We start from the raw sequence: 23,244 nt of genomic DNA, 5'->3' as shown, positions 1-23,244 counted from the left end.
AATGGCCGAGCTATTTAATATCGAGAGTCAGCTGCCAATTCTCGTTAATTTTCTAAACTTCATATAGATAGTGGAGAGAGAGTAATGGAATCAACGGAATTTCATTCGGAGAGCACAGTTTCGGCGAGTTGCGAAGCATCTCTCAAACAATCCCGGGGGATTGCTAAATATCCGAAACTCGCTCACTACTATGCATCCGTGGCGTCTTGCTATTTCTATAGACACTACTTCTAGAAATTATATTGAACTTATTTAAAACGTGTATAAGATTAATAAATATATTCAATCATATCATTTATTTGATAGTGCATCTCAAAATGCACTCATTATGTTGTGTACTGTTTAGTGTAATACAGTTCTCTCTCTCTCTCTCTCTCTCTCTCTCTCTCTCTCTCTTTCTTTATAAAGTTAGTTTGATTATTTATTATTATTAGTTTGATTAAAATTGATTATACGAGAACATATGTTCAAGAGATGGATTATCATCGTCACATCAACAATATTTTCTCAAAAACATCTCTTGCTATCCTTCTCATCTCGTCGTTCATCTTTTTAGCATAAAGGGCTGATTTAAATGCGTAAAGTTACGTGAAACAGATATCCATAACTCATCCTCCGCTATAACGTAGTTACAGCGTCGTCGACTTAACACACTAAATAGGCAATATAACTTGAACATGACTATACATATGCCATCTTAGATTTGCGGAATCTCTGTGAATTCGAGTTATACAATTAGCAACTAAATTTATATTTGATAATTGCGGTATAATTAGCAGCATACATACATCGGAGATTCCACTATATCTCTATATGCAATAGCCAAAAATTTAATGGCATTTAATAGCATTTAATTACTATTCCGAGAACATTCATTATGAATTTTTAGATTCTTCAAAACTCTAAAATAATAAAAAAGTTATAACTTGAATAAACAAGAAGACCTCTCGCTCTCTTTTCTATTTTTCTAACAGACAACTTCATTTGAAATAATATTTCGAAAATATCGGAAAAGTGAAATACAAATTTTTTAAACATTGAAATAATAAACTGTCTACCTAAAATTAATTTTGCAAAAATATGCCATCAAAGTTTTTCAAGTAAATATGTTCGTAGAGAAACTGTAAAATCTTGGCTATATAACAAGAGATAACGTATACATTAATAACAATTTTTATTATATGTGTATATAATGTTGTGAAATATTATTAATAAAGTTTCTATTTTAATCAGAGTGTTGCAACTCTCTCTCAAACAAATGAAACATAACATTTCAACTCATCCATGTGACTGGTAGTTTCATTCTGCCTTATTCATCAAGCGTAAGTGAAAAAATATGTAATTATACGTCGCTTTGTAAATTAAATGTGTCTCGACACATAAGTCCTATGTGGCTTTCGTGCGTCAAAGAGCGAGTTGTGAAATGCAAGAGCACGCGAAAACGAGAGAGCATCGTTTCACGGACATTACCGTATTTCACTTACCGCGATGTGAATTTACACGCGGACAAAGATAAAAATATCTAGCAGTAGCCTACACCAGGATGATTATCGGGTCGCCTGCGCGGCTAGGGCTGTAAACTACCTCGTCTTGAGCGGCCAACCCCGTTGGCGCGGTACTTTCCGCTGCGGTTTCTCCTTGGCACCGGCAAGTACTTTATTTTCTCGTTCAACGACCAGAAGTGCACGTTGTGGAATTAACCACCGATGCTCGGCAGAGCGACAATTTAAGCGCACACCGAGCACCAGACGCGACGGATCCTACTTTCGGACTGGCCAGCAGTCTTGTTTTGTCGCTTAAACCCGTATGTTTTATTTCCCGTTTTACTTGTACACGTTATCTTTGCAAGTTGCAGTACCGTGGGATTATTTCGCGGGACATGAAACAGGACTCGTAGGTTTACCGCCACCAGTATGATGGATTTAATCGTAGAAACGTGCCTGTGTGGCGCGTTAAACAGATTCCAACTTTTTTGAAATAAAATGTCGTATACATACACTAGCGGATCCTGACGTCGATAATGGGGAGGGTTTTGCAAAATTATTTTATTTAATATTTTTGGTTTCATGATTAGCTTTTATTCCAGGATCAACGACGTCGATAGCTCTTTAATGTTTGTTTTTCTTTATTTATATTTTTTAAACAAATTCAGCAAAACTGTTTCTTTTAATTTGCAAGGGGGGTTTAACTCCCCCCCCCCCCAGGATCCGCCAGTGTATATATATATTATATAGATATAAAGAATTACTCGCCTAATTATTTTCATGCAACGAAATTATCTCATCATTTCGTCCTATGTCTGACTTAATCTAAACTTAACTCCTTTAATGCGTAATGAGTATAATTTACAATGTATCTTATACATACATATTGTATATATTATATAAATATAAAGAATTTCGCCTAATTATTTTCGTGCAACGAAATTATCTCATTATTTCGTCGTATGTCTGACTTAATCTAAACTTAACTCCTTGAATGCGTAATGAGTATAATTTCCAGTGTATCTTATACATACATATTGTATATATTATATAAATATAAAGAATTTCGCCTAATTATTTTCGTGTAACGAAATTATCTCATCATTTCGTCCTATGTCTGACTTAATCTAAACTTAACTCCTTGAATGCGTAATGAGTATAATTTACAGTGTATCTTAAACATACGTATTGTATATATTATATATATATATATATATATAAAGAATTTCGCCTAATTATTTTCGTGCATGAAATTATCTCATCATTTCATCCTATGTCTGACTTATTCTGTAGTTAACTCCTTGAATGTGTAATGAGTATAATTTACAGTGTATCTTATACTTGTACAATATACACTAGCGGATCCTGACGTCGATAGCTCTTTAATGTTTGTTTTTCTTTATTTATATTTTCTAAACAAATTCAGCAAAACTGTTTCTTTTAACAATATGTAAGATGTGATTTGCCAGTCGAATTTTTAAACAAGGTTTAAGATTTTATTGACCAACACTGACTAAGACTAATTCTTATATTATAAGACCTTATTTGGGAATAATCTCAATTCGAGATTTATTTCCCGACTCCCCTCTCACCCCCCTATAAAATTATAGTTTCTTTTAATTTGCAAGGGGGGGTTAACCCCCCCCCCCCCCGCCCTCCAAGATCTGCCAGTGTATACATACATGTACACAAAATATCATGTATTTCCTATCTGCCTCTCTCTCTGAAGGAGAACGATTTTTCCGTGAGACTCTTCTTTCAACATACGTCAATTTTTTTATTGTAAAAAATTCTTACGATTACAACGAAAATATTCCTACATTTTCGGCCGAAATATAGATATCGAATAAACAGGATTGCTAAAATAAATTATCATCAATGTATTGTCATTGGTATAGAATTGATATGTATAACGAATTGTTTAAATGTAATAGAATGACAAAAGGGTTTAGTTACATGGCTAATGCGTCTTTAAACGTCATATAATAGCTTCATCTGAGCGGCATAAACTACGTGCTTCCGAAGCTTTACAGGTTAATCCGTTAAGCTGGCCAATGGTTGACTACTTAGAACGCGATTCACATGACTGGTAATCTGCTCGGAAAGCCTTCACGCAAATCTGTATACGGATGTTAAGACCTTATATATGCATACGGTATACATATATACAATGTTATCATGTGTTAGTATTATCATTATTACGTTTTCATTGTCTCCAATCTAATCGCACCACTTTTCATCTTGTTTATTCGATTCCCATCATTTAAAAAGAAAATCAAATAATCAAGCCTTGTTAATTTATTGTACTATAAATTAATTACAATTGCGTTAATAGTCCGATTCATCATAATCTATTTTTCGAGAAGAAATTTTGCCTATTAATCATCTATAAAACTTCTACATTTTATTATCTTAAGAATAGTTAATAATTTTAATTATTTAATTTTAAATCATATAAAAGTTAGAAGTATGTAATTTAAAAAAAAAGCAAGTACAAAAGAAAAATAGAAAATAAACAAAAACAAAAAGTAAAGTTGAGAATTTAAAATACTGCATTTTATTACCCTTTGTTTTAACTTCAGGCCTTGTATCTCTACGGATCGTTACGATTTATTTTCGAAAACATAAAAGTAAGAAAGAAACAAAGTAGAGAGATACTTTAATTATCCTTTATAAGGAAAGCAATTTTTTTTTCGAAGAAAACCAACTTTGCCTGTGCAAAGTTACGAAGCGCGTTCGTTCGACGTAAGAAAAAAAATTGCTCGAGGAGTAATAAAATAAATTATAGAGAAACGTACTTAATATTCTCTGCAGCGCGAAACACGCATATTAATAATTACATACATCTCTTCGCGTGAGAACGAATTGCGAACGAGATATACGAAAAACACGCCTCTCGAAAGTTTACCAATAATTCGGTAAGCTTCATCTTCTACTTCTATAAAGTCGAAATTCGTTTTGAGTCCGAGTGGTTGATGCCGTATGGCACGTAAGCGGCGATAATCCCTTTAGATCGCGTAAAGCCTCATGTACTACCTCGTACGATCCATTGGTCTTAGTAAATCTTCTAAATAATGCAACGTGAGTTTAGCACGCGTCTGTACAAGCACATCCGCCTGAATCCCTTCAAGTCAATCCCGCGCGATGAATTATCAATGTTCGATTACTTAGCTTCAATCGAAAAGATTTTTCTCAGACACCCGATCTCGTATCTATTTTCGCGAAGAAAACTAGTGCGACTAATTAGTTTGAATTTCGTGCGATATATATTTCCCGTGATAAGAGTAATTATACTTGGGTCGGATGTTCCGAGAATCTCGATTAGGATACTTCTTGTCTCGAAGGTTTGACATGTGAATCGCACGTTGAACTTTCGGCAGGTCATAAATCTCGCGTGTCGTTGAGGTTGACTTGCATTTTGTCTACTTCACGACGTAGAAGGGTAGAAGCCCTTTAAAATTTTCAATTTATCGACCGAATAACATTAAGAGCAGCTTAGGGCAAGTAAGTTTGACAAACGAATGGATGTGCTTATATTATGCTTAAAACTTATAATAAATGAAATATGTACATTTTTTTTCTTGTCGTTTTATGTGATCATTTTATGTGGTAATAATATAATATAATATATGCATTTTTTGCTGTATCTCTCCTGTAATCTCTCCTATAATTATCATTTATTTAATTTTGTCGAAATTGCGCGTAAAGTTTCTAATTTCATTGCCTTTTGTCGTTTTGCATATACCGTCAGTGCGTTATTTCAAAGCCATTCTAAAGCACGCAAAAAGCTTTTTACCGAGGTCACCCTTTTACACGCAATAGCACAATAATCAACAGAGTATTTCGCATCAAAAGTATCAACAAGACTCTCTCAAAGTTGAGTTTCATAAATATAATCTCGTTAAAAGAAAGAGAAGAAAATACCTGAAGTAATTTCAAATAAATTTTAACTCTTTAACTATTGCACACTAAATTATTTTTTTGAATTTTATCGGCAAGTAAGATGGAAATCTAGTATAACATATTGCCTAGTATATCAGGACAAGAAAAATATAATAAATTAAAACAAAAAGTCTTACTTTTCTCTCATTATACAGAATTGCATTAAATAGACGAGACAAATTTGATGAAGTATGACACAACTCGTTGAAGATTAAGTTTAATTCAAATTTTAGAAAGCGCAATGATTTATTATTAATTTTGAAATATTTAAGACCGATTTTCTCGGAAACAAAGCCTCGACAAAAATAAATTTGTCATATATTTTATAACTTATTTTTGCACGAGGAGTTGTCTCTTTCCTGGTTGTATTATGATTTTTTTCCATTCACGTTCTATCTATATTTTAAAATTATATTTTCCATTATTCTCGATAACCTAGCGTAACATGTATACATGGTATATGTTTGTACAAAGTAAAGAGTTAAAGTTCCTCTTTCAACCGAAAGCATTCAGCCGAATCTATATTGGATGCATCGCGTCAGAATAATCGACACTCTTTTCACTTAGTCTATTGGCTGCTTCCACTCGATTTTCGCGGAATTCCATTCACACGGTTCCTGTTTTTCTTTCTCCTCTCTCTCTCTCTCTCTCTCTCTCTCTCTCTCTCTCTCTCTCTCTCTTTCTCTCTTTCCATCAGACTTTTTTTCCTCGGTTGTTTTGCAATCCGCACCATGCGACTTTTGATACGCGAGCTACAGTTGAGTACGATGCGTAAAAATGGACCTGTGAGAAGCTTCGACACTGTATATTGAGTTTAATTTAACAAACTCGATCAATTCAACAAACGAAGTGGGCACGCAGAATGTGTCGTTAACGTTTGTAACCCGTATATGTGTTTCTGCATGTTTTTTCCTTTTTCCCCCTTTTTTCTCTTTTCTTTTTTTGTTTTAGAAAACCATCACGCGACTCACCGAATTGTAAAACATTCGCGCACCTCATCGTTTGTTTCGGATTGTTTAACAGCTTTTTACAGTTTAAAAAAATGAAATTTTTAAAATACTTTGTCTCAAAATTATAATATTAAGATGCGGATTTGAGAGTGGATATTCTCGAAACGCTCGGCAAATAAACATATAAGACAGGATATTAAACAAAGGATTTTTTTCACGTGAGTTGAGATATTTTTAACGCAATTTTTATTTCATTTTTATATCTGCGCGGTTTTTAAAATACAACAGTTTATAAATCCTACACGTCCCTCATCTGAATTTTAATTTATTATTTCGTACACGCTTTTTTCACTTTAATTGCAAAAGTCGTATTTCGAAAATAACGTTTAAACGGCGAACCTCGAGATCAAATCGTGAATTATTTTCGCAGCTATCACACGTTACTAAATCTGAATGACCTGATAAATGGATCGTATCGATGATTCGTTAGTGATTCACCGTAATTGATATTTCCGAAGCAAAATATCGCTTACACACGATTGTACGCCGAACAGCATACTTTCGCATATTAACGGATGTGAAAAATTGAAACTTCCATTAACAAATGTAATCGATAGGGCATAAAAAATTCGTCATGATTACACGCGCGCGAATTCTCGCTGTTTGTTCCGATTCCGTCTGCGTTACTCTCCGTCCACCGGAGATTTCCGTTTCAATTCATCAACGCAGATCACCAGGTTCAGCCGGACCGAGTCATTCGTATCCTCTCTCTGATGCAACGCTGCATTTCGTTGCAATCGGCCGACGCCGCGGTGCGGACGTAAACTCGCTAACATAGACGTATCGACCGTAAAGTGAGAGACTGCAGCATCTGCATTTATTGCCGGCGACGATAGGACTCGACCATTTACGGCCGCAGAGCGTGTACGCGCCATCGTGGTGTTGCAGAGCGCAACCCCTTTGCTCCGGTCGATGCACCTTCGAGAGATGCGAGCGAAAATTCTCCCTATTTTCTATACCTTCTATAATTCCGCGCAGCCATGCGGCAAAACTATGGAACAATTTCACGGGGCGGGATTTTAATGCTCCTCCATAAAATGTAATGCATATTTGCTACTGTGTAAAATTTATTTATTTAAAAGCTAAAAAATACTTTTTACTCTACTTTTTATCATTTTACTACGCGAGATAGAAAATTCGTAAAAATTGGAGTGGATCAAATGCACGCGCGTATACGTATGTAATTATAAAAAATTCATCATTACATAGTTTTTGTGCTTTTATCGAACGCTGCGATGTAGAAAATCTCGCTGAACCGAATCTCGTTTCGCGAGATATCGATCACTGCGCGCTTCCGATCGCGCAAACACGATTGACAAAAAAATATCAGAGAAATAGAGTCCCTCAGTTTATGACGGTCGTTGCAAACGAATATTCCGTTTTCATGGTGGAATATTTTCAACGGAAATATGGAGCGTGCACGAGTTATTTTCTGCGAATTTCGACAAAAAATTTGAACAGATTTCGACCGTACATTGTTGTATTGTATCGACTATATCTGCTATTAACATGAAATAATGTAATAAGATCATAGAATATAATTGAATCGATAATTTAAAGTTATGCATTATTTTTCGTTTATAAACATCGATTATAGATATATAAACACTAATATAAATTAAATAGAAATATAGTTTTTTTTTATTTAAAACATTAATTAATAATTATTTTAATTAATTTATTTTATTTTATTTTAATTTTTATTATTGATATACACTGCGCAATTTAATAAAGGCTCCTAGGATTTTTTAACATATTCTTTGGAATATCTTACAATTCATATCATCATAGGTGTTGTATAAATTGCGCAGCATTGTTGAGCCCATGACAAATGAGTCTCGTAAGCATCGTTATGAAGCTATGAACACGAAAGCATTTTGGGAGCGATATGCCGCAGATACAGCACACTCTGATTAAGCACTTACACAAAGTCGTACATTAACTGAGACATTGGAGCAATTTAAGATTAAGCTCAAATGAGATTGCACTCCCTGAGTGCAACTTGGCGCATTCATTTATTTACTCCGAATCAACTAAACGACGCGACGTGAAATATTAATTTATATTTATTTCATTAGTTTATATCAAGATATATTTTTTGCGTGTATCTGTTGCACGCTGTGTAGATATAGTAATTTCGATCTAAAATTCTATTTATTTTGGCAGATGGAAACGTTTGTTTCGTTTCCAATTTCATGATTAAACATACGTTTATTTCATCCGATAAAACTAAGCAGTAAACTTAGCGCAGCAACTGATATATACTTTTATATAACATTTAGCACAATCCGCTTAAATTATTTACCCATGATTTTTGTCTTAATCTTTAAGAGATAAAGTTTTTACGGGACGGGGAAGAGAGATTTATATCAAAGGCGTCGCACATCGTGACCCACCTTCTAAGCTTCCAAGGAAACTGCCGCTTCCGCCGGGATAAATACACTTGGAATCTCCTATACCGGAATTTTTATAAGCTAAAACAAACGTACTCCCTGGTAAGGTAGACCACCGACGGAGATTTTTTCTCCATATTATACTTTCAAGTTACAATTTCCATATGAGAGAGCCCGTCGAGTTTACGCCTGGATTGCAGCGGCACGACGACCCCGGCAATAAAACGAGACTCTCGTTGCCTACATAATTTATCCGATGCCGTGCAAGGGCTCCTAATATTCATCCCGTATGCGACAACCATTGTTCTTCGTTATGCGAAATCAATTTAACGCGCTGCTCGAAGATCGAGCATCGCGACGCTCTCGCGGGCTAATTATTTATCGATCGGTCTACAAGAATGCGAAATAAAGTACAGCGGATAATTCGAATTCGTTGTCTCATTGAGACATTTTAATAAATGGGATCGCTGAATACATATATACGATATATCTCTCTCCTATAATTTATAATAATCGCAAAACTGTGAATAAGAGATTATCGTAACAATTCACTTTACGATTATTCCAAAGCCCGTATAATTTTCACATATCTTCCTTCTTCATATTAATTTCCGAAAGAGAAAGAGAGAAAGTAAAAAAGAAATTTAAAAAATTTATCCTGACAAAATCTGCGTGACAGATGATGAAAAACTATGGTGTAGAAATCTTTTTCGCAAGAAGAAAATATCCCTTCTCGTTGTTAATATGAAATATCGTGTGGGCATTTTTTTCGCATCGCGATGTCAAACGATCGAGCACATTGTGTCAACGTGTCCTTTTTGTGTGCGCGCAGTGCGAGAATAAAAGGGCAAAATAATACGGGCCGACTACGCGCGCGACAGCTCAATGTCCCTACATTCTGCTTGGTTCATTCCCTCACATTCGCAATCCTCTTTTCTCTTTTACCCACCGTTCCCTGCTCGTCTGTATATATTTCCCATATCGCGCGTCTAGCTAATGCTATACGAGGCATCCATCATCTTGCCATCTGACAGCATGCATGCGCGTATCGACGAGATAGTTGAAAAGTAATTAAAAAATTCTAGCTTTTGCACTGCTGTTGCACAGAATATGAAAAATCTCCGTTTTAATGGCTACCGAAAAATATAAAAATTAATATATGATATATATATTATTTTTCAAAGTTCACGAAATGATTGATTGATTATGATATTTCGATTACATTTTTTTTGGAACACTCTCTTTGTCGCAACCAATAATATTGTTTTAGTTTTTAACCCAAAGTTGTGTGTGTATCACACTTTAATTAATATTTAAAATAATATAATACGATAAGGATATGCTTCATACGACTGATCAAGAACAACTTGAATGTGCGTTTGAGATATGTCGAGTCATTTCGGTTGATCTGCCATTCTAATTCCCATGAGATTAATCCGAGTATAACGAACGCATGAACCACCCCCGTGCGCACTTGAGGTTCGGCATAATCGATATTAGCAATTTCGGCAGCCCGCATCGTAATCTCCTGCTCATTATTTCTCCATCAACGTAGAGTGCTTAACCCTTACAGAGGCCTCTCACAAAGGGTTCGTGGAAATCCCACGTCAGGTTCTATCAGAAATATAACTTCACCCTTGCAAACGCAACAATATATCCGCGTTTAAACGCCAATATATGTATATGTATATATTTGCTGAACATTTCTCAACCGATCACCGTCGTCGCGAATCACCTAGTAACCGAGGCTTTTTCTATTCTTCCCAGATATCATCGCGCTGTGCATCGTGCTTCGAGGACGAATCTGTCGACGGATCGGACGAAGAGTATCGCGTGCATCGGCGAGTGCGATTGAAAGGCGAGAGCAAAGCGCAGCAGCAGCACATGAGACGGGTGTCATCGCTCGAGACACTTGTTGCACGTCGGCACGTCCCTTAAAGAGGGTTCGTCGGCGTCAATATCGGGGCCACCGGGCGTTCCTCGGCCGCGAGAAAGAAAGGGAACGAGAAGCGAGCCCCATTCGTCATCGCGTCGGTGCGAAAGAGTGCGGAGAAGAGTGTGCGAACCGCGCGCGTAATCGTGGATCGTCGTGAAATCGCGCGATCGACGCCATCGACGGGTCCAGGGTAATCGCGGCATGTCGCTCGACGAAAGGATGGTCGCGGATGGTCACGTGGCGAGCGACGTCTCGCGATGCCTCGCACGCTTGTCGATCACGGTTCGTAAAAAGTGCGCCGCCCGGATCGCCACCCTCGGTGATCGTTAGCGCGATCGACGAGCACCGGAAGCGTCGGAAGCGACGTGCCCGACGAGAGTCACGTGGCATGCCGCCGATCGTCGCGCGATCATCCCCCACGGTGATCTGCCGACGGGATCGTCGGTGCGTACGAACGCTCAAGCGGCTCGATTAACAATCGCGAGGGTAACGCGGAACGCCGGAAGCGGGCTACCGGAAGCGGAGCATCATTGGCGTGTGAATCGCGCGCCGTATCGTACCGGGGATCAAGAGAAAGCGATCATGTGCTACGCTCGGTGACACCGGTCGCGGTTGTGCGCGGCGTTACCGTTAGCGGTAAACGTAGCCAGCAAGAGAAAGAGAGAGCAGAACTGTCACTGCGCGGCGGCTATCACCACGTGGTAAGTGCAATTCGTCGCGTATTTGTCAAGCGCGAGTGTCTCACCCTCCTCTCATATTCCAGCCCTACCCGGGCTTAATGCTTCTCGTCGTGTAGGAATAGGGGAAGTCGAAGACCCCTTTAACGTTTGGACTTTAACCCTCGTAATCCTCCTTGAACTTTAAAGGTCGTTATCGTACTTTGCTCTCGTGTATGAATATCGTGTGCACGGCATAAAATCAGTGATCCGTTAAAGTATCTTGTCGTATCTTATATATTTTTTTGTGTCTAAATTGTATATCTATTATCTGTTTTATTCCTAAGACGTAATAGCATTTTTTTTCAATCTATGCGCGAAATATTTTATTGTTTAACATTGTCTTTTTTTACCAAAGTATAAATGCAAAAATGGAAAACCAGTGTATCACGTAATATTAAAAATTATCATCCTTCTAAGCATCGCATTTTACTCTTTCACAGTCGAGATCGATAAAACGGCAGAGTAGAGACTAAAGGAGATGTATGCGTCGGACTCTGATCATTAATCATAAATGTCTGTCGAAATTGAAAATAGCCAAATTCTTATCTCACACGAGCCAAATTGTTATATAGCCTCGGGTAAACCGGTATATTTCAATTTTATGAGTGATTTGTCAAAAGCGTCATTTATATCTCCGGCGCGGTAAGTAGAATAGTCCTTCATATGGTCAGCCGAGACCAAGATCAGTAATCGGAACTATTAACCACCGTTTAAACCGCTTATCGACACTTCCCCAATTAGTGCAGAGATTAGGATGCACTAAATTGTACATTGTATTAGACTGCTGCATAAATTCTGTCCATTGCATTCGGAAAAGATTATATAAACATTCAAAGTCGTCAATAAAGTAGTTCGCGTTTTACGAATTTCTATTTGGCAGTAGTACAATAAAACATTGCACTTAACAAAAGTGTTATAAATATTTGAATTAATTACTGAGTATTTTAAATTTCGTCTGGAGATAAATCTTGCAAGAAAAAATTTTTTTTTTAAATATTAAAAATTATAAATAAATTACTATCATAAATATAACACTGGCAATATTCGATCTTGTGAATATAAGATATTTTTGGAAGTTGCATTATTTCTCTTGTCTTCGTTGCAATAGACGGAACTTGTGCAGGTCTAACACTATCATACGGCGATTAAAAAAAAAAAAAATTATGCGGTCTTTTAGGTGGACATCCCCGGGCGTGTACTGGGACGGTTTTGGCTAGGGACAAGAGGAAACGAAGACCGGAAGGCTGGATCACCTCCGTGGAATGTCTTCGGGCGCCAAGCGGCTGGTGCAGTCGCTTAGGGGCCGGAGCGGGGGTGGCAGGGGCACCGGCGGGGGTCGTGCCGACGCCGGTGCTGGGGACGACAGCGGCGTCGGCGTCGGGGGGGCCAGCACGAGCGCGACGAGGCTATTCCACTACGACAGCGGTCACGAGCTCGACGAGATCTCGGTGATCGGGGGTACCGTCAGGGGTAACGAGGGGCTGACGACGCCCACCACGCCGTGCCACTGCAGAAGCATCAAGTACGGCAGCGGACAAACTCTTTGTAGTATCGGATTGCCTCCCGTCCCCCCCTTACCCGCGCAGAGAGCACAGTCCGGTGAGTACGACAGAACGATATCTCTTTTATCTTCGACATCTCCGTTTCTATTCGAGCATATTCGTACATACGTATTTACTACGTAGATGTGTATGTGTGCTTGTCATTATTTTATTATCTATAAAACGCGTCGTCGGCAGTAAAATAATATATATCATCGATTAAAAAATTATATTGTATTTCTTATTAATTTTCTTTCAAATGTCCGGAAAAATACGCGTGAGATTTATATTAAAATGACTTTGTATTTCGCCTTTTCGGATTTTATTCTTGAAGTGATATTTCTGCTTGGTACTTGGGCAGCCTTTCGTTACAAGGGAGCATGGCATAGTCGCCCTGGCTGCAGCAATGCAGCAAAGCGAAATTATGTATATACAACGATGCACGTAGAATGCAAATAACAAAAGAAAAAAAATTTAGATAAATTGACCAGAGGAATTCATTAATTTTTATTACTGCGCGTGCTCCTTCGCTCCTTCGGGCAATCGTGCTGTTGATTCGTAGCAGCACGTAGTCTGTAGTCAACAACTGGACAACAGCAATATACTCCGCATCGTTGCAACGAACGATTTATTGGTATGACGCGAAGCGCATCTACATACGGTGTTTCGTAAAACCCGTAACCCGTAAACTGGACCGGACATTTCCATAAAGTACAATGCATCCTCCCTCACCCCCTTCCTCTGTCTCACGTTCGTACTTTTCAATCTTCGCGCGTAACTTATTACGCTCCATAAACAGCCATAAATTCTCGTTCGCGTCTCTAAGAAGCGGGGTTTCCACTTAGAAAACGTACGCCTCTCTGCCTTATATTTATTCTTGCTCTGCAGTTTTTTAATTTTTACGCTTTTATACGAGGAGCAGCGCACCGGTATGTCGGGCTTCTCTCTCGAGCTTTTTCCCGGTTCTTCTCGGCGGCCTTTATCGCGACCCTACACATCTATAATTCCAACTCGGTAGAGAATATCGTGCCAAGATTCTCGTACAGACGCATAACTAACAGACTGCGAAAATATTCTTTGTTCCGTGACATAGGAAGGAAGTGCAAGCCGCGCTTTTTGTGCCGCCCCCAACGATCTACCTGACAAAATTGCACTTCTCCATAATCACGAAACATGCTAAAGTATTAAATGATGCTTTCCGCTCTATTGCCGTAACTTTGCTTAAAGCAAATGAGACATATCAAAGCGTCGTGTACAGAAACTGTGATGAGATATATATTTTAATGATTCCGTTTCAATTATATTAATCTTTTCTACTTGCTATACGCATTTCTGGTCTCATATTTAAGAGACATCATGTTTAATAATTGCCATCTAATATCTATTGAGCAATCAAGTGTTAAAGATATGTATATCAGAATAAAATTATATGATATAAAAAGCTTCTCTAAAAAGAAGTAAAAAACACACGCCAAATATATAAATAAGTATACAAACTTGTGCATCAAGTAGAAATTTAAAAAAATAAAAAGTTAAGATACATATATCTATTAACATATATAATTAAGATCTAGTCTATTGAAATTTAAATAAGATGTATATACTTATTTGATTAAATATATATAAAAAAGATGTATTTATATATACTTTTTAAAGATATATACTTATAAAGATATATACTTATTAAGGATATATATATACTCATATAAAGATATATACTTATTTCATACTTGGCGTTTTTACCATAAACTAAAAGTATTTCAGACTCACCGGTCGATGCACAACAGCGGAGTTGTGATTATATTGATCTGTAACATACAAATATAAGACTAAATTATAGCAACTTTTCACAAAATAATTAACATTTCAAGAAATTATTATTGCATACATCGAGTTTAAAATTCAATGTACGCTAATAAACAAAGAGAGATATTTAATAAAACAATTTTATATAATTTCTAAAAAAGAAATTATTTTTTTCTCAGATAACAATTTTTATATAAAAAAAAATGCAAAGTCTTTAATTTATGTTTAAGTCATCTAAATAAACGAACAAACAAATGGAAATAGACGCGCGATTAATAAAAAATAATATAGTATATTAATAAAAAATAATAAATTACCCCAAGATGGTTTCGCTGAAGCCCGATGCATCCTAATGCCTGCTCCTCCTCTCAGGTTGTCATTAGGCTCGTTGCACTCGCGCACTGCACTCGCGAAAATATGATTAATGATCGCGCGCAAATCGTGAATTTGTAACACGCTGAAAATAGACGCGCAAAACTTTACACGGCACTCCCGAACTAATTAATTTAAAATGTGACAAAATATCCGCGACACAATAAAAAATAGACGCGCGACACTTTGCACGGCACTCCCAAATTCTGCAATCGCGAACCAATGTTTCATTTCAAGGATCTGTAACATACAAGCAAAGATCGCACTTTAAATCAATGAGTCGGGATAGGAACTTTGAAGTAACTTCGAGCAAAAGTTAAACTTGAAGCGGAAGAAGATGGAATCGATGGATGGAATCAACGCGAACTTCGACTCTTGTCTCAGAGCATATTCGGATCTCAGAGTGACTCGAATTCACTTAAACACGATTCGTTATATCATAATGACTTGTGAACACGACAAGAGAGAAGGGTACTCATTTCCGATCATTTTGACAATCTAGGAAATGGAGTGTCAACTTCTCGTCAACTTCGCGCAAAAATCGTGCTAAGTTATCCTAGCTAGCTTATCAAGGCGAAACACATATACTTCAATGTATATAAAAAAAGGGAGCCGTTATGTTTGACAGACAATCATTGGGCGGGACAGACATCATTGAGCGTTGTTTATAGCAATGTTTCAATAAGATATATTACGTTCCATCATCGAAAGTGTGATCGTCGAATTACAAATACGAAGAAATATTAATAAAACGAGACTTTGATAAGCCTTATAAGGCTTAGAAAACGTTAACCGCGCGTTTGGGTACTTGGTTTCCTCTTCAGGATAAACCCTCCGGGTACTGAGCTCTCCCACCAACGTCAAGATGTATTGGGAGAGTTTTATTCGCGAAAAGGAATGCTCCGAAAAATGTGAGCGCCGGCCACAATCTGTCCTGCTTCTATAAAATATATTCTTAATACTTTTTTAATACCCTCTAAATTATAATAGTGTGGAAATATAAAAAAAGGCACGTTGGAAATAAAAAAAAAATAGTAAGTTTGCATCCGCATATAAAAAAATAGATTACTACAAATAAAAATACTCGAAGTTTCGTAAAACGCGATATCAAAAGTAATTTAAAACATTAATTATGAAGAAATCACTCGAGGAAGAAAATATTATATATACATAATTGTATGTATTGTATGTATGTATATAACAATATAATGTATAACAATGTATATAATTATTTATTCTGTTTGTCGGAGTAAAGAACAGAGAGTTTTTTGTTAATTATAATCTTAGAGCTTTAAAGCCTTTGTAATAAGGTCCCAGAGTTTAATGGAGCGGAAAATCAACGTTTCAGGACTTTAATCTTACGACATACCCAGAAGGGTTTCGATCAACTTTGACGCCATTAACGGGAATAACTGCTAGTATCTTTCGAGGGTTTAACGTATACTTTGACTTATCTTCGAAAGTACTCTTAAAAAGTTATATATAGTTCGAAATTCATTATCCAGCATTTTAATTATAACATTAAGGTTTAAATTTGATCGAAGATGGTTAAAAATATTAATGGTGATCATCTTCGGGATGTACAGTATTGTGAGAGGTGATTACTCTCATATCTTTGCAGGATATTGTAGACGCGACGACATAAAATTAAGATCACCTTTAAACGATCACGACGATACGTAACTGTTGATGACGCGATATCTAAGGGAACTTCAGCACAATATCTTCGATCGTAAACGTAAGAGCCCTTACCCTTGAGTCCCGTTACGCCAATGATAATACGACAAAGGAAGATAATACTAATCCGTTAATCGACAGTCTTCGGTCCTGGCATCACGCAGCAGTGCTAGATGATATCGCTAGAAATTTACGAGCAACGGATTTCGATAATGGCCGATCCGATTCGTACACATCTCCATTCTCTTGACCTAATTACGAACATGTACGCGAGAAATCGATAAGAGAATCTTTGCCGGGGAAATATACTTTTTCCATCGTTTTTTATGTTAAGTATCGTGAACAAATTGTGAGAACTTAAAATTGAAACATGACTCAAGAGTGCTGACACCGACAGAGAGAAAGAGCGAGAACGAGAGAAATGTATGCTTTAAATTATCGTGAAGAACATTTAAATTAAAATGCCTCCATCGAAGAGCTTAATATCTCTATATGTCGATATCGTAATATTATAATTTACGAATAGAATAAATCAGATAAAGGAGAATATATGAGATTCCGTTCATTAGCTTTATAGACGTCTCTATTATACTTGCCTAAAATTTATTTTATTTCAAAATTCTTATATTAACTGATTTTTCAAATTTTTTCAAATTTTATATTTGACTTTATTAATTTAGGGAAGAATTTCTAATAATATGTGCACATTATTCTATAGAAAAATATTTCATCAGAAGGATAATCATCTTATTCTAAATATCAAAATTGAGAAATAATTTGATATTTTAATTATAAGCTATTTTCTTCCTTCTCTAGAGCTATAAGATGGATAGGAAGTTATTAATGCAAGCTTCATTAGCTCAAAAGTTGCCGACGCAACTTACAACGGGGTACGTACATTCTTCACGGCTTTTTCTGTCGACTAACTTTCCGCGTTGTGTTAGAACGTCATTCAAATCGCGCGTACCGTAGTTCGTATCCGAAAATCTCGCCGCTGGCAAGGAACGAGTAACTCCGTCTCGCGATCGCGGAAGTTCGCGTGGATGTTACTGTCGTGAGGAAGCGAATACATGAAAAGACGGCACTTTCCGTTCAAACGAGAAACTCTCAAATGCATGTGCGCATACGCACGTAAGCGGTAACAATTCTCTGATGGAGAGAGAACGGAGTTATGTGTTTGCGACGTGTGTCTACCGGCAAATAGAAGCGGACAAGTTCAGATGTAGTTCGCTAAAGTGCGAAACACACGAATATTGCATCGGTTTAGCTATGGCCCACCTAAGAATATCACTCTTCACTTATTTTGCGATTTGGTCGATTTCGCCATCGGGACAGCTGTCGATATACGCTGAGGAGAACGGAATGCGATCGATTCATTTTGGGCAATAGAATTTGCGATTTTAGGGAGACAGAGATTGGTGATCTGGTGACTCGGAACAATTTCTACGAGAATGCAGATTTATGGCAATTTCAATTCTAATTATTATCGGAAACTTGTGTCATATTGAGTTCGCGATATATTAAAGAAAAAATGTATCTCGCATTATTATCAAAGACTTAATTATGTTATTTGAATATATAAAACAAATTGAAAACAATTAAAGACTAAAGCTATTGTGACTGGATTACAATTGTATTTTCTTGCGATTCGTTCTTTTGCGATATAAAAAATTATGCAAATCTATTCTATCCTACATGTATTTGTGAATCTTGATAAAACTTGCGTATAGTACAGAATATACCGTCGCGTTATATACTTTTATTATATACATACATGTAACAGCATGTGGCATTTTTGTTAAAGTTGCGAGTTTAAGCTGACCCTTCACGGACGCGTTATCGGAAAAAGATACAGTTTACGGATGCATAGTCTGAATGTATATATATATATGCATAATACAATGCGCCTCACGAGAGTAATCGTAACGACCCTGATAAGGGATAGGAGCACTTTTCTCTGCAATTTGCTTCTAGATGTTAACCGCTGTTTACTTCGCTATACGTTGCCACGAGAATTGCAAAAAAACTATGCGACACTTTATTAATATCTTCATATCACTAATAGCGTTATATATTTAGTCTTCTCATCGCTGTTTCTATTTTCAATATCATTTTACTTAATACTATTTACGCACGAGAGATACGCACGTGTGTGTATTGTAAAAAGTATATATAAATATCTTTATATATTTTAATATATTTTATTTGCTGGATTATATTACTTTTCTTCAAAATTGTATTTATATCTTGAAAGAAAATATTTCTATATTTCTTTAATGTACTTATATTATCTTGAAAATATGCAGTTATTAAATTCATAGATTGTACAAGAATTTTATAATTCAAAACAATATTGATAAAAATATATAAAGATTTAAAATATGCAATATACGAATTCCCGATAACGCTGTCATAGATAATTGTAATTGAGCAATGAGGCAATTATCACCCCATAACAAGAGATTGTAAGGAAGCCGGTGCAAATTGATTGGATTAAGGCGCGTATGCGCAACGCGAATAAAAGTGTCGAAGAAAGTTGCGATAACTTTCGTCCGGTGCTTCCGGCGCTCTCTCTACACAATGCAGTCAACATCGTTGTTTTTATTCGGCGGGGAAAAGTTCGGAGCGTGTGGCCAAGACGAAAGTTGCTCGAGGGAGAAAGAAAGAGGATGAGAGACAGATAGAGAGAGAGAGAGAGAGAGAAAGAGAGCAAAGGCAAGAGAGTCGCTGGCTCCCTTGATGTGGGAGTAAAATCGAAACGAGTGTACGATAGAAAACGTCCGACTTGGCGCTGAATGGAAAATCCCAAGATACAACGAGTCAGGAAAAAGTTCCGTTCACTACAATCTCGTCCCGTTTACACAAGCAATACATCTACGTCTTTTCATTATAGAGATTAATTTCCGTCGCTGCCGGCGCTTCCTGTGACGGTTACAAAGAGAGTCGCTTGAGGTGACTTTAAAAAAACGCCCAGAGCTTCGTTACCTCTGGATTTGGTCGCTCTATCGAAGATATACCCGACTTTTGCGATATTATTTCAGCGTTATTATATAAAAAGTCATTTCGCGCTCATCGGAAATCGAATCGAAAAAATCGAGAAAAATGCTTTCTAATATAGAACGCTTTCCTTTTTTTTTTTTTTATTATTCTCTAGCGATTCTTAATCTATTATTTTCTCGAGTGTATAATTTTTTAAAAATTGTAAAAATTTTTAAAATTCTAAACATCTCTTGAAGTGTAGTTATTATAATTATGATCACTAGCGGATTCTGACGTCGATAATGGGGGGGGGAGGGGGGTTGCAAAATTATTTTATTTAATATTTTTGATTTTATGATTAACTTTTATTCCAGGATCAATGACGTCGATAGCTCTTTAATGTTTGTTTTTCTTTATTTATATTTTTTAAACAAATTCAGCAAAACTGTTTCTTTTAATTTGCAAAGGGGGGTTTAACCCCCCCTCTTCCCCCCCCCCAGGATCCGCCAGTGTGTATATATATATTATATAGATATAAAGAATTTCGCCTAATTATTTTCGTGCAACGAAATTATCTCATCATTTCGTCGTATGTCTGACTTAATCTAAACTTAACTCCTTGAATGCGTAATGAATATAATTTCCAGTGTATCTTATACTTATATATATATATATATATATATATAATATATATATAAAATATATATATATATGTATAATATATATATAAAATATATATATAAAAGTATAAGATACACTGTAAATTATACTCATTACGCATTCAAGGAGTTAACTATAGATTAAGTCAGACATACGACGAAATGATGAGATAATTTCGTTGCACGAAAATAATTAGGCGAAATTCTTTATATCTATATAATATATACAATATGTATGTATAAGATACACTGTAAATTATACTCATTATGCATTCAAGGAGTTAAGTGTAGATTAAGTCAGACATAGGACGAAATAATGAGATAATTTCGTTGCACGAAAATAATTAGGCGAAATTCTTTGTATCTATATACTATATATTATATAGATATAATATATATTATATATTATAGATATAATATATATTATATAGATATAAAGAATTTCACCTAATTATTTTCGTGCAATGAAATTATCTCATTATTTCGTCCTATGTCTGACTTAATCTATACTTAACTCCTTGAATGCGTAATGAGTATAATTTACAGTATCTTATACTTATATATATACACTAGTGGATTCTGACGTCGATAGCTCTTTAATGTTTGTTTTTCTTTATTTATATTTTTTAAACAAATTCAGTAAAACTGTTTCTTTTAATTTGCAAGGGGGGGGTTACCCCCCCCCCCCCGGATCCGCTAGTGATTATGATTAAAATTCTAAACAAATTATCCACCTTCGAGCGAGCCAGAGTTACGTAATATACCGTCCTCAAGTATTTTTTTCTCGGTACAAAATCTCTCTTGAATCTTCCAAATGTTCTAGGGGCGATTTAATATCAGTGATCCCTCTGATTGAAGGTCGCACTTAAACTTTGAGTCGCAAACTCCTAAACAAACATTTAATGGCCGGTAAACTTTTGAAACGATTAAGCGTGTCCGAAAACTAGAGCGATTAACTTGCAACGATATTGCAGATTTAATCCATGATGTTAAGAGACGCTTTTAACGGAGAATTTGATCTTGCAATTTTACGACTTTACGTCTTGGCGGTCCTGCGGTGTGATGCGTCACACTAGAGAGAGATGAGAAATAATGTATCTAGGAAACGCGAAAGAGAAATCCTCTAATACAAAAAAAAATATTTTTTTTAAATAATAATGCACATCTCTGCTCTTTGATCAATATATGTGAATTTGACTTTTCTTGACGTAAATAAGTCTCGATTGTCTTTCTTCTATCTTTTGCGATACTCTCCTTTCTCTCTCTTTCTCTTTTCCTTTCTCGTATGCACTCCTTCACTCCAAAATAGCTTTCTCGCTAGGCGCTATTGATATCGCGTCAGCGTTATACAGATGGAGAGGGATCAATACTTCGGTACTGCCAATACCTCGGGAGGCTGAATGCAACCGTGAAGATTCCTTTGTAATAACCGCGCGGGATCTTTGACGAAGGTTGATTCTCTGTTATCATCAAGCTCTACTTCCTTCGTTTCCTATTGCCAAGAGCGGATTGATTTCCTGCGGCGCGACAGCGTCTGCGATTGAGGTAATTACAGAATACGGGATGTTCTAAGTAAGTGAACTCGGACTTACGATTCTCCAAACTCAACCGTCGTCTTTAAAACTTTGTTATTATATTTGCTCGTTAGAAGGAATCCCTCTTCGCGTGTTACGGTATAACAGAATCAAATGTTAATATTTAACAATTGAAACTTTTTCTCATCGAGTAGTTTACTAGTTTAAGAAATATCTACAAGTATATATACCTACATATAATGTACATATACTCAAACTTTTTTACCCTAGTTTAGACTATGATTCTTAAGAAAAATGTTAGAGCAATAAGTATAATATTGAGTTTCTCAATTATCAAACTTGTTCTGCGACTCTATGTTGCAAATGCCATTAAAAATTTTTAATCAAGAAAAAATTTAAAAGAGCGTAAAATGTATGAAATTTAATCTCATAAAAAAGAATCAACTAACAACTTTCATTAAATTGAAAATCTGATTAAATCCTCTCTTCGAGCGTGAAATGCGGAGTCTTGTATATGTATGAAAATCCTACATATTTCTAATTGCGTTTATGTCCTCGTCGTTATCGTCGTCGTCGATGACATCACAATGCTCGAACTGCGTGTCAACAGAGGCGACGTACAACGAATCGACGTTAATTAGATGGAGACATATATCGCATTCAGAAACAAGATAACGAGTCCATGTGTGTACGCCATGCGAATTCCAGGTTCATGTTGGTCCAGAATGATGCGACGTTTGATAACGCAAACAGACACAATACGAGGTTCCCCGACTGGCCCTGGACCAAAATCCCTCTGCGGTTCATGCATATTAGAGGTTTAAGCTTCGTGCGCACGACGCAGTAGCGTTCATGATTCGTCACCATGGTTAAAGGGTTGGTTGTTACGTCGACAGTATGCAAAGGCTGTTGGGATCGACACGAACGAGTAAACAGATTCCCAATAACGTGAACAGCCTTTACGAGATTAACGTAATAACATTTAATGCTCTTCGACATTTTATTTTTCTCGATGTAGAATTTTTAATAGCACTCAAAACGGAGAGAAAATAGTCGCGAAATCAATTTGCGTTGTGGAACTTTAAAAACATCTTATGTAACTATATCATAACGTCTGACCTACCATTACTTTTTCTACTTTTTCTTCCTCTGTGACACGTTATACAGTAAAATATTGTGAAATATTGCGAG

The 23,244-nt window shown here is 36.4% G+C and overlaps 1 protein-coding gene across 1 annotated transcript in view; it reads left to right on the top strand.

Moving 5' to 3' along the window:
• The window catches only part of LOC145937177 (cyclic nucleotide-gated channel alpha-3), a 163,600-nt gene that overhangs the window by 27,019 nt on the left and 113,337 nt on the right, over positions 1-23,244 (top strand). Inside the window, exons 2-3 of the mRNA XM_083040087.1 lie at positions 10,597-11,466; positions 12,662-13,083. Coding sequence (XP_082896213.1) covers positions 12,747-13,083 — 337 coding nt within the window. The 5' untranslated portion in view covers positions 10,597-11,466; positions 12,662-12,746. The remainder of the gene's footprint in view (positions 1-10,596; positions 11,467-12,661; positions 13,084-23,244) is intronic.

Source organism: Prenolepis imparis, unplaced genomic scaffold (genome assembly GCF_030444845.1).
Source record: "Prenolepis imparis isolate NDT839.2.m4 unplaced genomic scaffold, iyPreImpa1.0 SCAF_6, whole genome shotgun sequence".
NCBI lineage: Eukaryota > Metazoa > Arthropoda > Insecta > Hymenoptera > Formicidae > Prenolepis > Prenolepis imparis.
This window is presented reverse-complemented; position numbering and strand designations above follow the sequence as displayed.